Genomic DNA, 16,969 nt, shown 5'->3' on the forward strand with positions numbered 1-16,969 from the left:
AACTGGAAAAAAGTTATGCTTTCGTGAGCTTACTGCACGTTATTTAAATATTCTATTTAAAATGTTTAATACGCGCATCTTGGAGCGCCGCTCTCGTTAAATCTTTAATTGCTTACACAACTGTGACTCACACACAAACACATGAATGACCTCCCTCCTCGGCTGCACCCCCTCCACCCAGCAGTTGGTTGGTAGAGTCCGGGACGGAGCATCATGGCGATTGACGGTAAGTCTGCCTCTCAGGTGCCAGCCCTCACCTTAAACTTTACTATGAAACAGGAATAAGAATTCTTCTATGTAGATGATCGCCTTCCGATCATTTCTGCGGCCGCGGTCTCCCTCTTGATCCACGCGGCGAGAGGCACCGCAGAGCCGGGGCGCGCGGGCGGCTGTAGCAGCGCGGGACGAATGATGCTGAAGAGATGCGGACACTTTGGTGATGCAGGACGGTTGTGATCCGCTGGCGGGATGCTCACGTGAAGTAATGCGACATGTAAACAGAGACGGAGACAGATCCGCGGGGGCTCTAACAATGTCACAGGCGAAGATATACGCGAGGAAAACATTTGTCCAAGACGCAACCACAAATAGAGAATAATTTAAATATATAATGTTAAGCTGCTGTTTCAACGAGACCGCTCTGCGGATGAATGAGATGGGATCTCGTCCACCGGAAAACAACGCTATTAGTTTAAAATTACTCTATTTCATGGCTGTGTGTGCCGTTTAGCTCCTTTAATCAACACTTAGTGTTTATAGTGACCAGCGTGGAGACGAAATTCGGCGGCTGGGCAGTGTTAATGTCACGTGTGGCCATGCGTGCATGTTGGATGAGTTTAATGACGACCTGCTTGCCAGCAGTGTCACACCTATATTAAGACAACGTCGTTCTTCGGTAGTCCATTCATTGCACTTATGCTTTGAGTATATCACACTTTAGTCCGACGAGATGTTAACAGGGGTGGTTCTTGCGTGATTGGCGCCCCGGGTGAACCGGTGCCCCCCACCACTGGCCTATATGAAGCTTCACAAATAAGAGGGTAATGTGAGTTGACTAGTTAAGGATTGAGCCACAATCCCTTTGGCAGGGGAAGAGGAGTGAAATAGACTGATTCTCTCTAAAAATATACTGCAAAGTGGTTAAATATATTTTACATGTCGCATGGTAAATGAAGAAATGTAGAATTGCCTAAAAGAAAGCACATTTTTACTCTTAGGCTGCAAAAATTGAGTATTTATTTTATTATGTTCTCTTGTGTTTTACTTCATTTCTGTTTTGTTTGAGTATTTCTGCCGCTTGGTGAATTATTTAGATTTTCTGAATTGGTTTCTTTTCAATTAAGTGAGTACAAGGAAGGAATAGCCTACTCTGACAATACACTTTGTTAAGTTGCGTGCAGAACCAGAAAACATTCTGGTCTGACACGTTTCTCATGCCCTTTACTCTGTAACTTCTCCAAATTTTATTCATACGGTTAGCTTTGGGTTATGATTAGACAAGGCAGCTAAAGTAATGGGGTAACCTACGTTACACTCCAAGTACGCTTAGTGTGTGAGATCACAAACTACTGATCTCCCCACTCAGTACAAGGAGGTGCCAACTCTTCATTATCTGTATCTGTATAAAAGCAATATAAAACTTATTAAAGATGCAAATAAAATACAAATGCACTGTTTTCTTTTAACGCATGGTCGCTGTGTGTTTCCTTGCTGATGACACCCTGGGCAAGTGCCCATGCGGCAAATATGGAAAAACACCACTGCTTGTGAATAATGTTAATAAAAGTAATAACATTGTATATTTGTAAAAGAAAAAAACCTTCATAACTCAGTTTGGCTGAATGCAAAAAATAAATAACCACAAGTTCTTGCTGGGCCTTGAATGTGCCAAGTGTCAGTGAGGTTCAAGACTACAAAATTGTGCATGCACATGTGCAGCGCTTTAATCTGCTTGTTGGCTTAACTAACCTCAGTGACCTTTGTATAGTCTGCAAATGTAAAAGACTACATTAATGATTTAAAAACAAATAATTATGGCACTAAATAGTACACAGTGCAGATAAGGCCAAACTGTTCTGTTGCAGTCTCACAAGCTTGGACCACTTTCTCAAATTCAACAAATGAGAGAAGAGAGCCTTAACTTTGACTTAAGATATACACACACCTGGAAAGAATTCATTCTGACTGGAATGAGTGTAAGTCCAGAGGTCTGATAATTAAAACTTCCATTTCTTTTTGGGATTGCCCAAATAAAAAAAATAAAAAAAGTAAGTGTTCACCGAATGTCAGACAAAAGTAACACAGTAACAGAAACCCTAAACAATTTAATATTCTTAACACTAGCTAAATATGAGAAATCCCGAGCTACACTGATTAAAGTATTGTTTATTAACCAATTACTGCATACTGTCAGTTTCATAGTTAAAGGAACACTAGCTGGTAAAGGAACAAGTAATATTTTGTGAATAATTGCAATTTATCATATATAATTATTGACATTCCTGGATATATCCACAAGGTGTCAGTATTTGGGTCCAAACCCCTCCATTCACTAAATATTATTATTTTTAAAGCATACATCTTTGTGTAAAACCGTTTGACAACTCCCTGCATTGTGTATCATTTTCTGAGAAGTGCTACAAGTAGTATATGTAGCAGCTGTGAGTTATGAGGCTTAAATCACAGAACGTTTTGAAAAAGAATCCATGGTGGACCGGATGAACTGGAGATCAAATTACATACCACTGGGCCACACTTAAAGAATGGTGTTTAAACTTTATTTACTATGAACTGCATATTGTTAAATGCTATAACAATGGAAAGGGAAAATCAACAGTGTACTGTTTTTATACAGTTTCAGAAGGTTACAACAGCAACACATTGGATAATGATTCCCCAGCTGCATCCCTGGACTTCTAAAACTAGTTTCAGCTTGCTGAAATATATTTTATGCATGTAAAGTACATACATTTTTTTATTAGGTGTTTTGATTGCAAAGTTGTAATGACACTGCACTCATTTCCAGGATCCTTGGCAGGGTTATTTTAGGTGCAGTACATTGAATACAAGTCTTTAAATATTGTTTGGATTAATAAAAAATAAATCATTCAGCTAGGGAATAAAGTACATGTTTTGACAGTTCAAACAGTAATCCTGTTTCTTTAGCTTTTTAAAAAAAATTTCTGTGTCTTCCAGGAGGGGGGAGAAACTGTGGTGCTCATGAACTCATCTGTGCTAGACGAGGTAAAACCTTTAATACCATCTCAAAGTTTTTTTAACATCCTTGTTTATTTACAACATTTTACTGTAAATAAATGTAGATTTTTTTTTATTTTTTGTACTGTCCTCAGAATAAAGTGTTTCGGTGAATTATGTAGGCCGTATCAAGTTTTGGTTCACCTCAGCAAAAGAAGGCAGCTGTGTGTGCATGATTTATTCAGCATGTAGGTTCTGTTTCGTTCCAGGTGTCCATGTGTAAGCAACGCTTCCGCATTCTAAACAACCACGCTCCTTAAACTGCACCATCCTCTCCTCCAAAGACTTGAACCCGTATTTAGTTTTTGCTTTAACTTTGCATAAATCTGACAGATTAATTACACTCCCTTGTTTTCATTTTCGCTGAGACGAGCTCACATTTCTCTGAGGCTATTATTCATTTCAGAACGCTTCAGCGGCTGCGTTTTCACGTTCGTTAGACAGCTTGCAGGAGTCATTAGCTGGAAAAGCAAGCTGATTGAATGCTCAGAGTCCTAAGTTCAACCTCAGGTCACAGACTAATTTAGCTAGGTTTTGCTTGTTTATTTTGTCAGGTCAAAAAAATAAAAAACCTGAACACAAACGCTTATGAAGGAAAGAGGGGCATCACCTCTGCTGGCAAAAGAAATGTTGGGGATCCGCTTTCAAGTCTACATCGATGAACTCTTCAGGTTACCTCGGGCCTCTGAATTATTCAGCTGTTGTTAAAATTTACAGAGACAGAGTGATGTATGAAGCGTCATCACATCTCTTTAGCGCCAGTGCCATAAGCTGGAAGTTTTTAACAGACGGCTGATGTGCCCACCGCTGCAGAGGTCACGCCGGCTCAGTCGGCAGTGAGAGTTGACACGTGAACCTTAAAACCACTGGATCTGATTAAGCGTGAGGGATTTATTACATGCGTGGTTACCTCAGAGCTGGATGGCTTTGTGTGTTAAGTTACAAACTATATCTGGGTTATAACACAATTGCGGTTATAAGGTAAGGCTGTCGCTTTATTATCTAACTCGTGTTTTGCCATTCTTTAGGATTGAGCCTTGATCGTTTTTGGCAGAGTGCAGCCGGCATGCTGTACTACTTGAAAAAGCTGAAAAAGTGTCTTTCCTGTTGCTATGGTGAGAAAGGTCTGTCCATGCCAAGTTTAGTTCACTTTCACAGCATTTAAGGAAGATCACCATAGAGCTAACATGACTGCTTATGTTAACCAAGCTTCGTAGGTTATTTTAATCAGCAACGCTGGGAACCTTACGCAACATTTTAAATGCTTTAATGCTCTATTTGAATATTTGTGGGTTTGACAGGAAGTAATATTTATCTTCAGTGTTAAATGACATATTTTATTTTAATTATATACTGCATTTTCAACAAAATCTGGTAAAAATGCTGACTAGTGTGTGTGTGTGTGTGCTCCTAAGGCACAAACCTCATGTTGAGGGGTCAGAGCGATTTAAAACAAAGCTTGCATTTACGAAAACGCTTTTAGCCTGACTATGTGGGATAACATGACATGCACAAAGGCGGGTGCAAAGGATAAATTGGTGTTCATTCTTCAAAGGCATTTTACAAATGTCCCCAATTGAGACTTTTTTTTTTTTACTGAAATCAGTTCCAGGATCCTTGGCAGGATTTTGTAGGAAACAAAAAAAGAGTCAAAAAGGTGTAAAAAGTTGAAGATAGTCATTTTAACTTAATAAAAAACTGAGCTCTTTACAGATTTTCATATTACAGGTGTGTGTGAAGAGGGAAGGGGTGTTTTCCAAGGACAAATTGCATCAATTCTTAAAGCTCTGAATTGTCTTAGGGTCAATTCAATCCTTCACTAATTTGTTGATCCATTTCATGCAAACATGCGACTATTTTGTTCTTACCTATTTTCAGTTCATAGAAATAAATCTCGCTGCACAGTGGTGCTGTTGGTAGAGCTGTTGCCTTGCAGCAACAAGGTTCTGGGTTCAATTCCCAGCCCCAGTCTTTCTGCATGGAGTTTGCATGTTCTCCCTGTTCATGCGTGGGTTTTCTCCAGGTACTCATGGTTGTTTGTCCTGTGTGTCAAACAACTGGTGACCTGTCCAGGGTGACCCCGCCTCTCGCCTGGAACGTTAGCTGGAGATAGGCACCAACACCCCTCCTGACCCCACTAAGGGACAAGGGTGTAAAGAAAATGGATGGATGGAGAAATCAATCTCATTTTAAATCATAGCACATCAATTTGGTTCTGTGGTAAATTTGTCAATTTTGATGAAATATATAGAGAACATAAAAAAAATGTCCCAAAGGCTGAACTGATGCTCTGTTGGTACGAGAAGGCAAAATGACCAGTATTCTAGAGAAATAAAATCAGTTTCCTTAGCCAAGAAACTGAGTTATAAAGAACATCAACTGCAGAAACACTTTGATAGGCAAATGAATTCTGGAATAAAGCATTTTCAGCAGTGAAAATTATTAAAATACACCATTGTCATTCACTTGAAGGTTTTTGTCCATTAATCCTGCAATATAGTTCCATACTGTACCTGAAGAGTTTAAATCTGCTTCATTATTAAAATGTGTCGGTGTGAGTTTAAGCTACATATCTCCATATATTTCAAAAACTAAACAAAACAAACACTTCTTATTATAAATCTTGTCTAAAAAGTATTTTCCTTACGAGTTGTTCTTTCTTTTTAACGGTTAAAAAAAAGCTGCTCAGACTGCAGCTAATCTGCCTGACAGCCTCCTAAATGATGGTCCAATCTGATTTTTCGGGCTTTACTGAATCTACTTTTCTGTTAGATACTGCTCCTTTGAGACTCTAGTAAAAATAGCACAGGGCTGCCTGCTTGGTTACATGGAGTGTGGATGGCCTACATACACCGCCGTGGCTTATGTCTGCCTATGAAGTAAGAGGAATAATGGTTGATTCAGCTCACAGCAGCTAATGCTCACCATTTTGTCTGAAAACTTTAGACTGATTTCAGTGTGAGCTGTTTTTTTTTTTTTTTAAATAATAAATTATCAATAGATGATTGTTTTTAGAGTAACTCAGGTTTGTTGCTCAGGTCTAAGATTTTCCGGTTTTTTAAAAAGATTTGGTGTAATTCTTTTTTTTTTTTCACTGCAGTGTTTCATTTTTCTAAAATTTTTTCTTGTTGTCTTTCTCTTTTTCTTGTCTGTTCTCCTCTTGTCTTCCACAGTTTCTCCTGAACTTCTGGGTGTTTTGTCTTCCATTGCAGCCTTCGTGGCGTTGATGGCTCTGTTTTTTCTTTACCTCAGCAACAAACTGTCTGTGCAGAGTCCCGACAATCTGTCGCATCTCAATGGACAAAAGAACCCCCACCAAGGTACTCAACACATTTACAGACTGGCCATATGACCAGAAATGCTCTCAGTTATTGGTTACAAAAATGCTCGCAGCGTGGGATATTTACAGTTGCAAAGATAGTTTGCTGTACCTGGAGAAAATATAGAAGAGCAGTGACTTTGCAAAACCTCTAAAATGAATTAAAATACCAGAAGTGAAGTGGTCAACAACCAAACAGTTCTCCTGTATTATTCATAAATCTAAACTGTGTTGTAGTGTTTGCAAGACAGAAGCATTTTCTTTCAAAGACACACATAAACTAAAATCAACAAGTCAGCCTCACCTGAAGAAAATTTAACGTCCAAAGCCAAATCTTAACCTCGGGGTCATTTTGAAGAGAGCTGTGGGCAAGAAATGTACTCAAAGTCCCATAGATTTGGTGAACAAATCCATCAACAAATTAGTTTAAAGGTTGCACACCAGAACCGCATGACTGTTATAGTTTTTTTAATTATTTTTATTTTAACTTAAAAAGTTTAAGTTAAAAATTAAACTAAGCCAAACTCTTGACGGTTTAGTTTGGTTTTCAGTTGAATTAACCTTTTGTTTCTCCCATAAGAGGTGAAAACAAGTAGGAAATTATTTATCATGGCCTCATTTGTTCATAACATGTAATTCTGGCATCAATTAATTAATCAACTTCATTTATGACATTACTGGAGATTTGGTTACAGTGAGGTGAGTCAGCTTTCTTAACAAATCGGAAACTTGACAAAAACACTTGACTAAAGGTGGCCCAGTGCTTGGTACTTTAAAATATTAAAAACAATGAAACAAAAACACTGAAAGCAGACTTATATATAGAGCCAAATTTGTACAAAGGAGAACTTAGATAATGTGAATTTTCTTAAAATTTGGCTTCACAGCTAAGCAGCAAACAGTTACTCAGTGTAGACTAACATCTATTATCAACAAGCTGGTGAATGCATGTACATACTGTGATGATGGCATCGCACCCTGCTAACCACCACATGTCTGTGTCAGTGCTTCTGATGAGGTAATCTCGTGGTCAGCGTGTAATAGAATCCCCCGACTGAGAGATGGCCTTCTTCAAGAGCTTCCAGCCGACCCTGCCGTCTGTCAACATTTCTTCCATCCTGGACTCAGTCACCAGTCGTGTGGATGATCTGGCCAACGCAGTCAGCGATGCCACATATGCCGTCAGCGACCAGCTCACCGAGCAGGTTACTACCATCATCAACAAGGTGCAGGAGGAAGAGGAAGGGGAGAACAGCAGGAGCCAGGATGCTGCTCAGGCCTCCGGCTCGCAAGAGGGCAGGGCCGGTAATAAAAGCATGTGGCAAATGCAGAGAAACTCAGACGCTGGCCAGGCCGGGTCGAAAAACAACCAAAACAGCGATGCAACCGAGGGACAGAACTCCCAGGGTCAACTGGAGTGGGAATGGAGGGACGGATGCTGGCGAGTTAAAAAGACGGAGGCCGAGCTGGCAGAAGAAGAGATGAGGAAGAAGGAGGAGAAAGAGATTCAGGAAAAAAGAGAGCAGAGAAGGAAGGAGAGGCGAGAGAGGCAGCTGGAGAAAGAAGCAGAAGCCAAAAGAAACAGAGAGGAAGCCAACGGAGGAGGGATGGAAGAGGAAGATGAGACTTCTGAGAAGACAGATGACAGAGACGGACAAGAAAGGAAGACAAATGAGAGTGAGGATCCAATATCTGCTCAGCAGAAAAGTGATGAGTGCGATAAAACTTCTTACTTAGCTGACAGCGAAATAGAAACAAAGACATCAAAACAGCAGGAGGAAAAAGACGGGGAAGCCGAAGAGGGGCAGGAGAGAGAAGCAGACAATGAGGAAGAGGACGAGCCATCTAGGTCATCTTCTAAAGTCAAAAAGAAGAAGTCGGATAAGAAAAGGGACAAAGAGAGTTCAAAGAAACCTGAGGAAGACTTAGATGTGGAGAAGAAGAAAGACAGAAGCAAGAAAAGCAAGAAGAAAAAGAAAGGAAATCAAGGTCAGAGTGAGCTGCTTCTGTGTGAACGCCAAACTCTGGATCTCTCCTCAATTTCCACTCTCAACCTTTCGGAGTGTTGTCCTCTTCTGCGTCTTCTTCTTGCCTCTTTAAGAATTGCATTCACCATTACTTAAGAGATAAATGTAACGCTTGAACTAAAGCGCCCATATGTCCTGTACAGATGGAGTTGTGTCAAACAGCGAAGAAGAAAAAAGCCTGGAGGGTGTGACCCAGCAGAACATGACGTCTGCGTGGAGCAAAGGCAAACAGTCGAGTGAGCAGGGAGGGTACAGCAGTGAGGCCTCCAGCGAACAGGGTGAGCCTGCACATATGGCCTTCTCTATAGTTATGCAACATCGTTTTGAACCAGTATGGTAAGAAAAGATATGTATTTAAAGTCTCAAGGTGGCACACGACCAGTTTATAATAATTTAGAGACATGAGGAATAGTTTATAAAGAAACATATCACAGATAACAAAGAAAATACAGTCAGTAATTACAGCTTATCATAGCATAATTACTGTTGTACCATCGTTTAATTACTGATAGCAGTAATTACATTAGTAATTACTGGTATGGTTACTAATATTTGCCATATTTGTCCAAGCATCTACAAGTAAAACTAATTTTCTATGACAGGACAGGTAAACGCAGATTTATGCTTTTAATTACTTAATTTAAGATGCACGTTTGAATTAAAAATAAATCTGCCAATATACTACACATGATGCAGGTTAAGCTTTGGCCTCCAGTCCTGAAGAAATTTACAAAAAAAAAAACAAAAATCAAAAACAACTTTTCAGAGTTTTGTTTTTGTTTTGTTTATTACGATAGAAGACATTAGTAAGCCTCTGTAAAATCTAGCTCAGGCTTAAGATTATTTATCTGATATTTATCTGCTGAATTACACATATGTCCTGTTGGCTGAATACATAATGAAAATAGTATGAATCAAATTAGCATCACTGGTCCGTAAAGTGTTTATTTTTTAGCTAAAAGGTTTTAATGCTATGCTAAGCTAAGCTAGCTGGCGCCCAGTCAAATGGCAGCTGGTAATGAATACAGAAAACTCAAAGGACAGCAAAGACAATTTAGAGAAACTATATATGCTTTCTATTCAAAATCTGAAATTTCAAACTTTACAAATGTCTTTACATTCACATTGTGTTATAGGAGGCGGTATTATAATGGCTGTACCCACAAACGGCCGCGCCACCTGGTGGCAAAGCAAGGAACTACAGCACAGCCTTCTGAAGACGGGATAAATATTTAGTTCAAAAGATGGGAATTGAAAAATAGATAAGTCATCAATAAGATGAACAAAATTGTAAAAAGCATTAAATCTGCTGAGTTAGCATGAGCGACTTAAGACAGCTGGCAGCAAACCCAGACAGTAACTCTGTGGTCAAAACATTTTTGGATTTAATTTTGATTCTGGCAGCCATTCAACCATGGAGCCCAAAAGAAAACCTAATGAAAGTTTCTGCATAGCACAGTAAGTCTCAAATAACAGTGATTCCATCTCATGTTACCTCGTCTTTTGTCCCTCTCCGTCTCTGCTGTGACTCCAGCTGCCAGTATTCAGAGGATAAAGAAAGACTCCTCTCTGACTGAGCTCCAGCCTCCGCCGTACCAGCATGTGAGCTCAGGCACACGCAAGTCCTCACGCTCAGAACGAGGAGTCAGGAGACCGCCGTCCCCGCAGCAATCTGACAGCCCTCGCTGCTCCAGCGAGGCCAGCGTGGAGCAGGACACCGAGAGTTACCTCAACAAAGGCTGCGAGGAGGACATTCCCAGTGACAGCACTGCTGTTCTGAGCCCAGAGGTTGGTTCTGACTCTCATTATTTCAGCTAATGAATCAATAAACTTTCGTAATGGTTTAACATCAAATGCTCTGTGGAAACTACCACAAGGAAGAGTGTAAAATTGCTATGCACCACCACATTATTTCAGTAATTTTGCATTTCCCTTGCAGGAGTGTTCATAGTCCTTGAATCTTGCATTTGAAATAACAACACAAAGTAGTTGATGATTGTTAAATAGAAGGAAATTAGCACGAGGATTTAATTTCCTTTCCTCTGAAAAGTACGGTGCGCTTTTCAGAGAACCACATTTTACCACATTTACTGCTACAAGTCGCTAATAGTTTGAACATTGAGAGACTGAGATTGTTGTTCAACTGTCTTTACAAAATAACTGTCAGACTGGATGGGGGTTTGTGTGTAAATGTCAGTTTTGCAGTCCTTGGAGTTAGATCTGCATTTTGACTAGACTATTCTGTCTAATAAAAAAGCTTTAATATATTTATTAATATTTTTTCTTCCACTTCCCAGTTATGTGCTACTTTGTGGTTGAGTGAAATACATAGAAAAAATATGAAAAATTACACCTCAGGTTGGGGTTGGCAATATGCACTTAAAGTTTTATCGCAACATTTTGTGGTACTGATGATAAAAGTGACAATAAGAACTACTTGTTACTACTTTGCACACAAAGAGACATGATTTGTATCACTAAGTTAATGGTATTTAATCATATTTTCAGGTTTATTAGTATGTATTGAGACCCTCATTGAACAAACAGTGGAGAAAATACTAAAACAAACAATCCCAACAATATAAAACATTGTTACTTAAAATCATCGTGACAACTATATATCAAAATTCTTATCACAATACATGATAAACGATACGATAAATGCCCACTCCTAACCTCAGGATTTTTAAAAAATTATTATTTAAGTGGTTATTATTGGCAAAGAGTTAATGTTTACTTTACCAGTCAGCACCAGAATGTGAATGTAACTCCTCTGTTGTTTTTTTAAAATGTTTTTTAGGACGGTTCTGGTCTCCAGCTTCCTTCGGCCTACGAGCCAGAGCCCATCGCACAATACGGCACGCTGGACGTCGCCTTCGAATACGATTCCACTGAGCAGTGGTTGGCCGTCACGGTGACGGCCGCCACCGACATCCCCGCTCTGAAACAGACGGGCAACATCGCCTGGCAGGTCCACCTGGTCCTGCTCCCCACCAAGAAGCAGCGGGCCAAAACAGGCGTGCAGAAGGGTCCGTGTCCCGTTTTCACGGAAACATTCAAGTTTTCCCGGGTGGAACAGGAGGCCCTGGGGGACTACGCCGTTCGCTTCCGCCTGTACAGCATCCGACGGATGAAAAAGGAGAAGGTCCTGGGAGAGAAGGTGTTCTACCTGACTAAGCTGAACTTGCAGGGGAAGATCGCGCTGCCCGTCACGCTGGAGCCTGGCTCTGAACTTACAGTGAGAACATCTTGTGAAATTTTACCCCCCTTTAAGCCGACTTCACATGAAGCTGCATAACTTGTTTTGTTTTTTTTCTGTCATGCCAGGGTTGTGGCTCTCTTGTAAGTGTGTCTCGTAGCGCAGGTGCTTTGTCCTACCGCTCCACCGAAGACTCATCGCTGCCAGAGGTCCTCCTGGGTCTCATTTATAACTCTGCCACAGGACAGCTTTCTGCTGAGGTTATACAAGGAAGCCACTTCAAAACTGCAGCTTCTGATAAACCTGTCAGTAAGTACTAAAGCTGTGATGTGGAAGCCCTTATCTCTTGAATTTAGTTCCGGCTTGCTGTGAATTTCCTATTACTGCAATTTTATTTTTCTTTCGCTACAATATCTGTCTGTCAAACTGGCTGCTACGAGGAGAAAAAGGTCAACTCACGATGAAAATGTAGAATACAACAGTGCATAATTTAAAACTACAAACCTGTATTGACTCAGCTTTTTTATTCTAGTTTTGGTGAGGTCCAGCTCATCCTTTACAAAGTGCTACAGATGTTGCATTTGTCAAACTCTCTCCTGCAGAATTATTAATTCTTTCGTTAAAGATGTTGTCTAGGAAGCAAGTTTCACATTCCAGATGGAAAAGGATGAATCCTTTTCACATTTAAGGAACCCAACTATTTAATATTAACCCCTTGGAGAATTCTGGGACGTGCCAGAGAAATGGCTGAATCCAACTCTGGACAGAAATAAATACTAGTCTGGGGAAATGAAACATTGGTGACTTCTTTCCTTGATATGTTGCAGGCTACGTATCTGCTTTTGGAAAGGAGTTGCATTTAACTCCCAGAGAGATTCATCTTGACAAATTTTACTTCTCTACACAGCTATCAAAAATACTTAATAGTCAGTTTGACATGCAATTTGCAACGGAGACGGACTCTCTGGTGAACATCACGTTCGTTAAGTTTACCATCTTTCTTCTTTCCTTTCTCCTGTGTGCCGTGGGGTGTGTCCACTCTCAGACGGTCTGTTTTGTTGTGTGAAACACTTCGTAGGGGGACAGCTGTATATCATGAGAGGTAAGGCTAAATAAATGTCTAGAAGTTTAAAACTTTTGGTACAGTCCCAGCAGGTTAATCTGCGTTCTTCAGACTGAAATGATTATTTATGAAAAAAGAAAACAAACAAGCAAAAAAAAAAACAAACTTGATTTAAAGAATCAAACTACCCCTAATCATTCATTCAATTGTAGTGATATGCAATTCAGAATGTCGGTTTATATTTACATTTTTATATTTAAAGTTATATATTTTTTTATTATATATACATTTTTTATGCTATGTATGTTTCACTCTCATTGCATTTAAGGCACTGAACGTGCCTTCATTTAAAAAAGGACAGTGGTAAATCTGACAAAGGGGAATAAAAATGTGAAATTCTATTTTTATTTAGCCGGAGAATCTCAAAAGACATATTGGTTATTTTTATACAGTGTTGTGAACAGTTATTTTGTCTTAAAACAACATTTAAACAATACTAAAATGCACATTTTTGACAAAATTAGGGGGGAAAAAAGTGGAGTGTTTAGGATAATATTTAAATGCTGTAACTACCAACAGCTCTCGGTTGATCTCTGTTCGCCTTGTTGAGAGATTACTGGCAACAATTTGTCTTTATTTCGCAGAAACTAATTGTCACTTTTGCATTAAGGAGTTTTTTTTCTTTTTTTGTGTGTGTATATTTTCTGGTTAAAGAAGCCAAACTGTTGATGATGATTGATTTGTAAAAGCAATCTAGAAAAGAGTAAAACATCCAAGGGGCACTTTATGTTCACTTATTAAAATATCTGTTGCAGTGCCCAATTTTAACCACTTGATGGCACTCCATCCCTGATCTCCCGTGCGTCTCTCCTTCCAGACACTTACGTTAAGCTGACCATGCTGGACTCCAAGGGCAAAGAGATGTCCAAGCGCAAGACGGCGGTGTGCCGCGGCCAGCCCAACCCCACCTACAAGGAGACGTTTGTCTTCCAGGTGGCGCTCTTCCAGCTGTCCGAGGTGTCGCTGGTGGTGTCCGTGTTCTGCAGGCGGAGCAGCATGAGGCCCAGGGAGAGGCTGGGCTGGGTCTCCTTGGGCCACAGCAGCACCACCGAGGAGCAGCAATCCCACTGGACAGAGATGAGGGAGGCAGAGGGGCAGCAGGTCTGCCACTGGCACACTCTGACCGACACCTAGGAGACGTTTTGTGAGGATTGATGAGCAACCGTAAAGAGCATCCAAAGCTCTGGAAGAGCAGGGAACACCTTCTGCGTACGAGTGTCCTTGTGTGCGGTGCATTCAGGTGTGAGGGTGGGCGCTGCTTCCCGGTCCTCACTGCCAGGCTGCATGGCTGCCCTGTAACCTGCCACAGGGCCGATTTCACGGAGAAGGATTCATACCTCCGACTCCAGCCTTTTGAACGACACACTGTTAACAAAAAACTGACACAGTAATTCAGAAGTTAAAAACAATTTGTTTTCTATTAAGAGATTATTTTTCACAGCAAAATCCGCATGCACACCAAGTGTTTACAGGACCAACATGACGCAACACCGTCCAGACGGCTTCAGCCTTTGAATCTCGGACCAAAGAGTTTGGTCCCGGACCGGCAAGACTCCTTCCAGTTATTTTCTGGGCTTCAGCTATCACCAGCATACCAGACATTTCTCCAGCACTGACAAAAGAGGATGCAAAGAGTGGACTGTTACAAGAGTCCTGCAACATGCTGCAACTTATGCTTACGAGCTGTTCTTTTTACGACATGTTTACATGCACACGGCGTTATGCAAGATAAATTACTTGGTTTGCTCCGGTTTTTTTTTTTTTTTTTAAATGAGTTTTGGATATCTTTCATGGTTTTATATATATATATATATATATATATATATATATATAAATCATTTGCATAACTCTGAAAAACTATGCATATGATGCAAGAAGGGTGCACTTCTTCCCTGCGCTTGCCGAGTCTCCCACGGGATTTTGGACACAGCTCTGCATGCCGTCTGCACTGAAGGACAGCTTCCCTTCCTGCGTAACACAGACTGAGCCTGTTTCACCGTTCAGCCTTCTGACAGCTCTGCCATGTTCGTTCATGTAGAAACACGGCGCATCACGCCGGGCCGAGGAGGAGGAGGAGGAGTATGCAAAAGGCCGCACAAGTCCCAATAAACTGCCCTCGCAGTTTATTGGTACTTGCCAGCGCTGATGGGCAACCTCAGCTGTGCTTCCCGGGGTGGAGCGAGGAATGAAGAAAAAAAAAACTGAGTTAAAGACAGAAGAATCGTATTCTTTTTTTTTTTTGAAAATATGTTTCATAAAGGCTAAACAAATATTTGACAGGAGCGGTATAAGGTTCTACCTGTATGCTGAAACGCTGAGCTGTGAGAGCAGCTGTGAGTTAGAAAGAAGAAGAAAAATCTTCCCTGAGGACAAATGAAAACTCCAGAGTCACACCCTTCCCTCCCTCCCTCCCTCCACCAGCTGGCTCCGCTTCAGAGGCGTGGGCAGCCCGCTCTGCTCTCGTTCTGTCGAAGCGTGCTGCGGTCACACCTCATCAGTGGTATTCATTTCAAATGAACGAAGAACGCATCCAGAATTTCTAACAGTTCTTTTTTTTTTAAATTTCTTTTATTAAAAGAGATTGAGTGTAAAAAATGAAATCATTCCACTGTTGTTCTCCCCCCACCCCCTACTTCTTTTTTCTTTGGCATCTTCACTAAAACATGTTTCAAAGTCCATGGCGCATGGAGATGGTCAAATCTGGACTGGATTATTCCATATTAAACTTGAGTTCTTTTATTAATAGTTTGATATTTTTTTGTTGATAAAATTTCCCCCCCAAAAAATGAAGTGTCAGTGCTTTGCTTGGCATGTTAACACACATGGGCCCAGTTTAAATGGTGCGTCAGTGACTAAAAATGAAAACGATTAAGAGTTTGGAGAAAAACTTAGGTTTTGAAGTTACTAATGTGTTTTCAATGCAAAGTTACTTTATTCCATACGGAGCCAGACACGGAAAATCGAGTAAAACCTTCAGTGCCTTCATAGGAACTGGGATTAAGGGAAAAATTTCACATTAACACTCAATTTCAATGTCAGTAGGTAATTATTAGGGGATTTCCACTTCTGCTTTATTTGCATGTTTTACAGTTTGTCTTCGCCCACATCCCAATTATCATGCTGTTGAGACCCTCTGAAGCTTTTTGCAATTGTGAAGAAATGTTTTCAGTTAATTTTGCTCATTGAAATAGTCACATGCTGTGTTTGCAAAAGTGTTTGTACCTGAACTGTCAGTTTGTATTAAATTTTTATTTATTTATTTCAGGTTTTGAATGATGGAGCAAAACAAAGCGGCGCAGAATTGAGGAGAGAAAAACAATAAATGGTTTCCGACGGTTTTTACAAAAAAAAGAAGAAAAAAGAAAGTGGTTTGCGTTTGTACTCTGACACCCATAAATAAAATCCAGTCTTCTCCCAATTGGTAAATAGTCCAGCTGTTCAGAGGGTTTGCTGCAGAAAATTATTCAACAAGCAGAATCATGAAAACCAAGAAAAGCACTGGGCAGATAAGGGCTTTTAATGCCCAAAGTGAAGAGCCGTGGTGGCAGCATCATGGTGTGGGAGCGCCGTTCCTCCGGAATGGCAGACAAACTAGTCAGAACTGATGGGAAGTTAGATGGAACTAAATACAGAGCGATTGTGGAAAAAAACCTGTTAGCGGAGGCAAAGATTCCCCTTCCAGCAGGACAACAGCTCAGGACAGATGGCCAAAGTTACAAACGAATGAACATGCTGTGACCCGAGACAAAGTACTGACCTAAACCTAATAGAGAATCTGTGCCACAGCTTGAAAACTGCTCAGCAAAAAAAAAAAAAATGTTATTCAGAGGGAGCTGAAAACATATGGACGACAAAAAACTTCCAGATTCATTTTTTTGTAAAAACGTCAAAAACCCGAGAATCGTTTTACATTCACAGCCATATGCTGCTGCTTTGTGTTGGTCTTTCAGAAAAAGAAAAAAAAAAAACAGATGTTTGTGGCTGTAAGGTGACGAGACGTACTAAAACTCAAGAGGTAGGAATTCCCTTTGTGAGAATCAAAAGAC

General features: G+C 40.4%; 1 protein-coding gene and 1 long non-coding RNA gene across 4 annotated transcripts; one reads left to right on the top strand and one right to left on the bottom strand.

Moving 5' to 3' along the window:
- The first annotated feature begins 163 nt into the window (after positions 1–163).
- syt14b (synaptotagmin XIVb) lies at positions 164–16,920 on the top strand. Of its 3 annotated transcripts, XM_081602183.1 has the most exons (9): positions 164–226; positions 3,196–3,243; positions 6,429–6,575; positions 8,745–8,879; positions 10,136–10,389; positions 11,402–11,839; positions 11,929–12,109; positions 12,846–12,902; positions 13,741–16,920. In XM_081602183.1, exons 1-9 carry the CDS (start codon positions 214–216, stop codon positions 14,055–14,057), a joined length of 1,590 nt encoding a protein of 529 aa, XP_081458309.1. In that variant the 5' UTR covers positions 164–213; the 3' UTR covers positions 14,058–16,920. The 3 variants fall into 3 exon arrangements, with proteins under 3 accessions (XP_081458309.1, XP_008395677.1, XP_008395678.1); XM_008397455.3 differs by lacking the exons at positions 164–226; positions 3,196–3,243 and adding an exon at positions 7,580–8,563 and having other exon boundaries at positions 6,486–6,575; XM_008397456.3 differs by lacking the exons at positions 164–226; positions 3,196–3,243; positions 6,429–6,575; positions 12,846–12,902 and adding an exon at positions 6,583–8,563.
- Positions 13,255–15,080, bottom strand: LOC145549671 (uncharacterized). The gene is made up of 2 exons (XR_014085512.1): positions 14,383–15,080; positions 13,255–14,302 (listed from the first exon to the last, which is right to left on the bottom strand). It is a non-coding gene; the product is annotated as an uncharacterized LOC145549671 (long non-coding RNA).
- Positions 16,921–16,969: the final 49 nt, after the last annotated feature.

Source organism: Poecilia reticulata, chromosome 21, assembly GCF_904066995.2.
Source record: "Poecilia reticulata chromosome 21, P_reticulata-male-v2, whole genome shotgun sequence".
Classification (NCBI taxonomy): domain Eukaryota; kingdom Metazoa; phylum Chordata; class Actinopteri; order Cyprinodontiformes; family Poeciliidae; genus Poecilia; species Poecilia reticulata.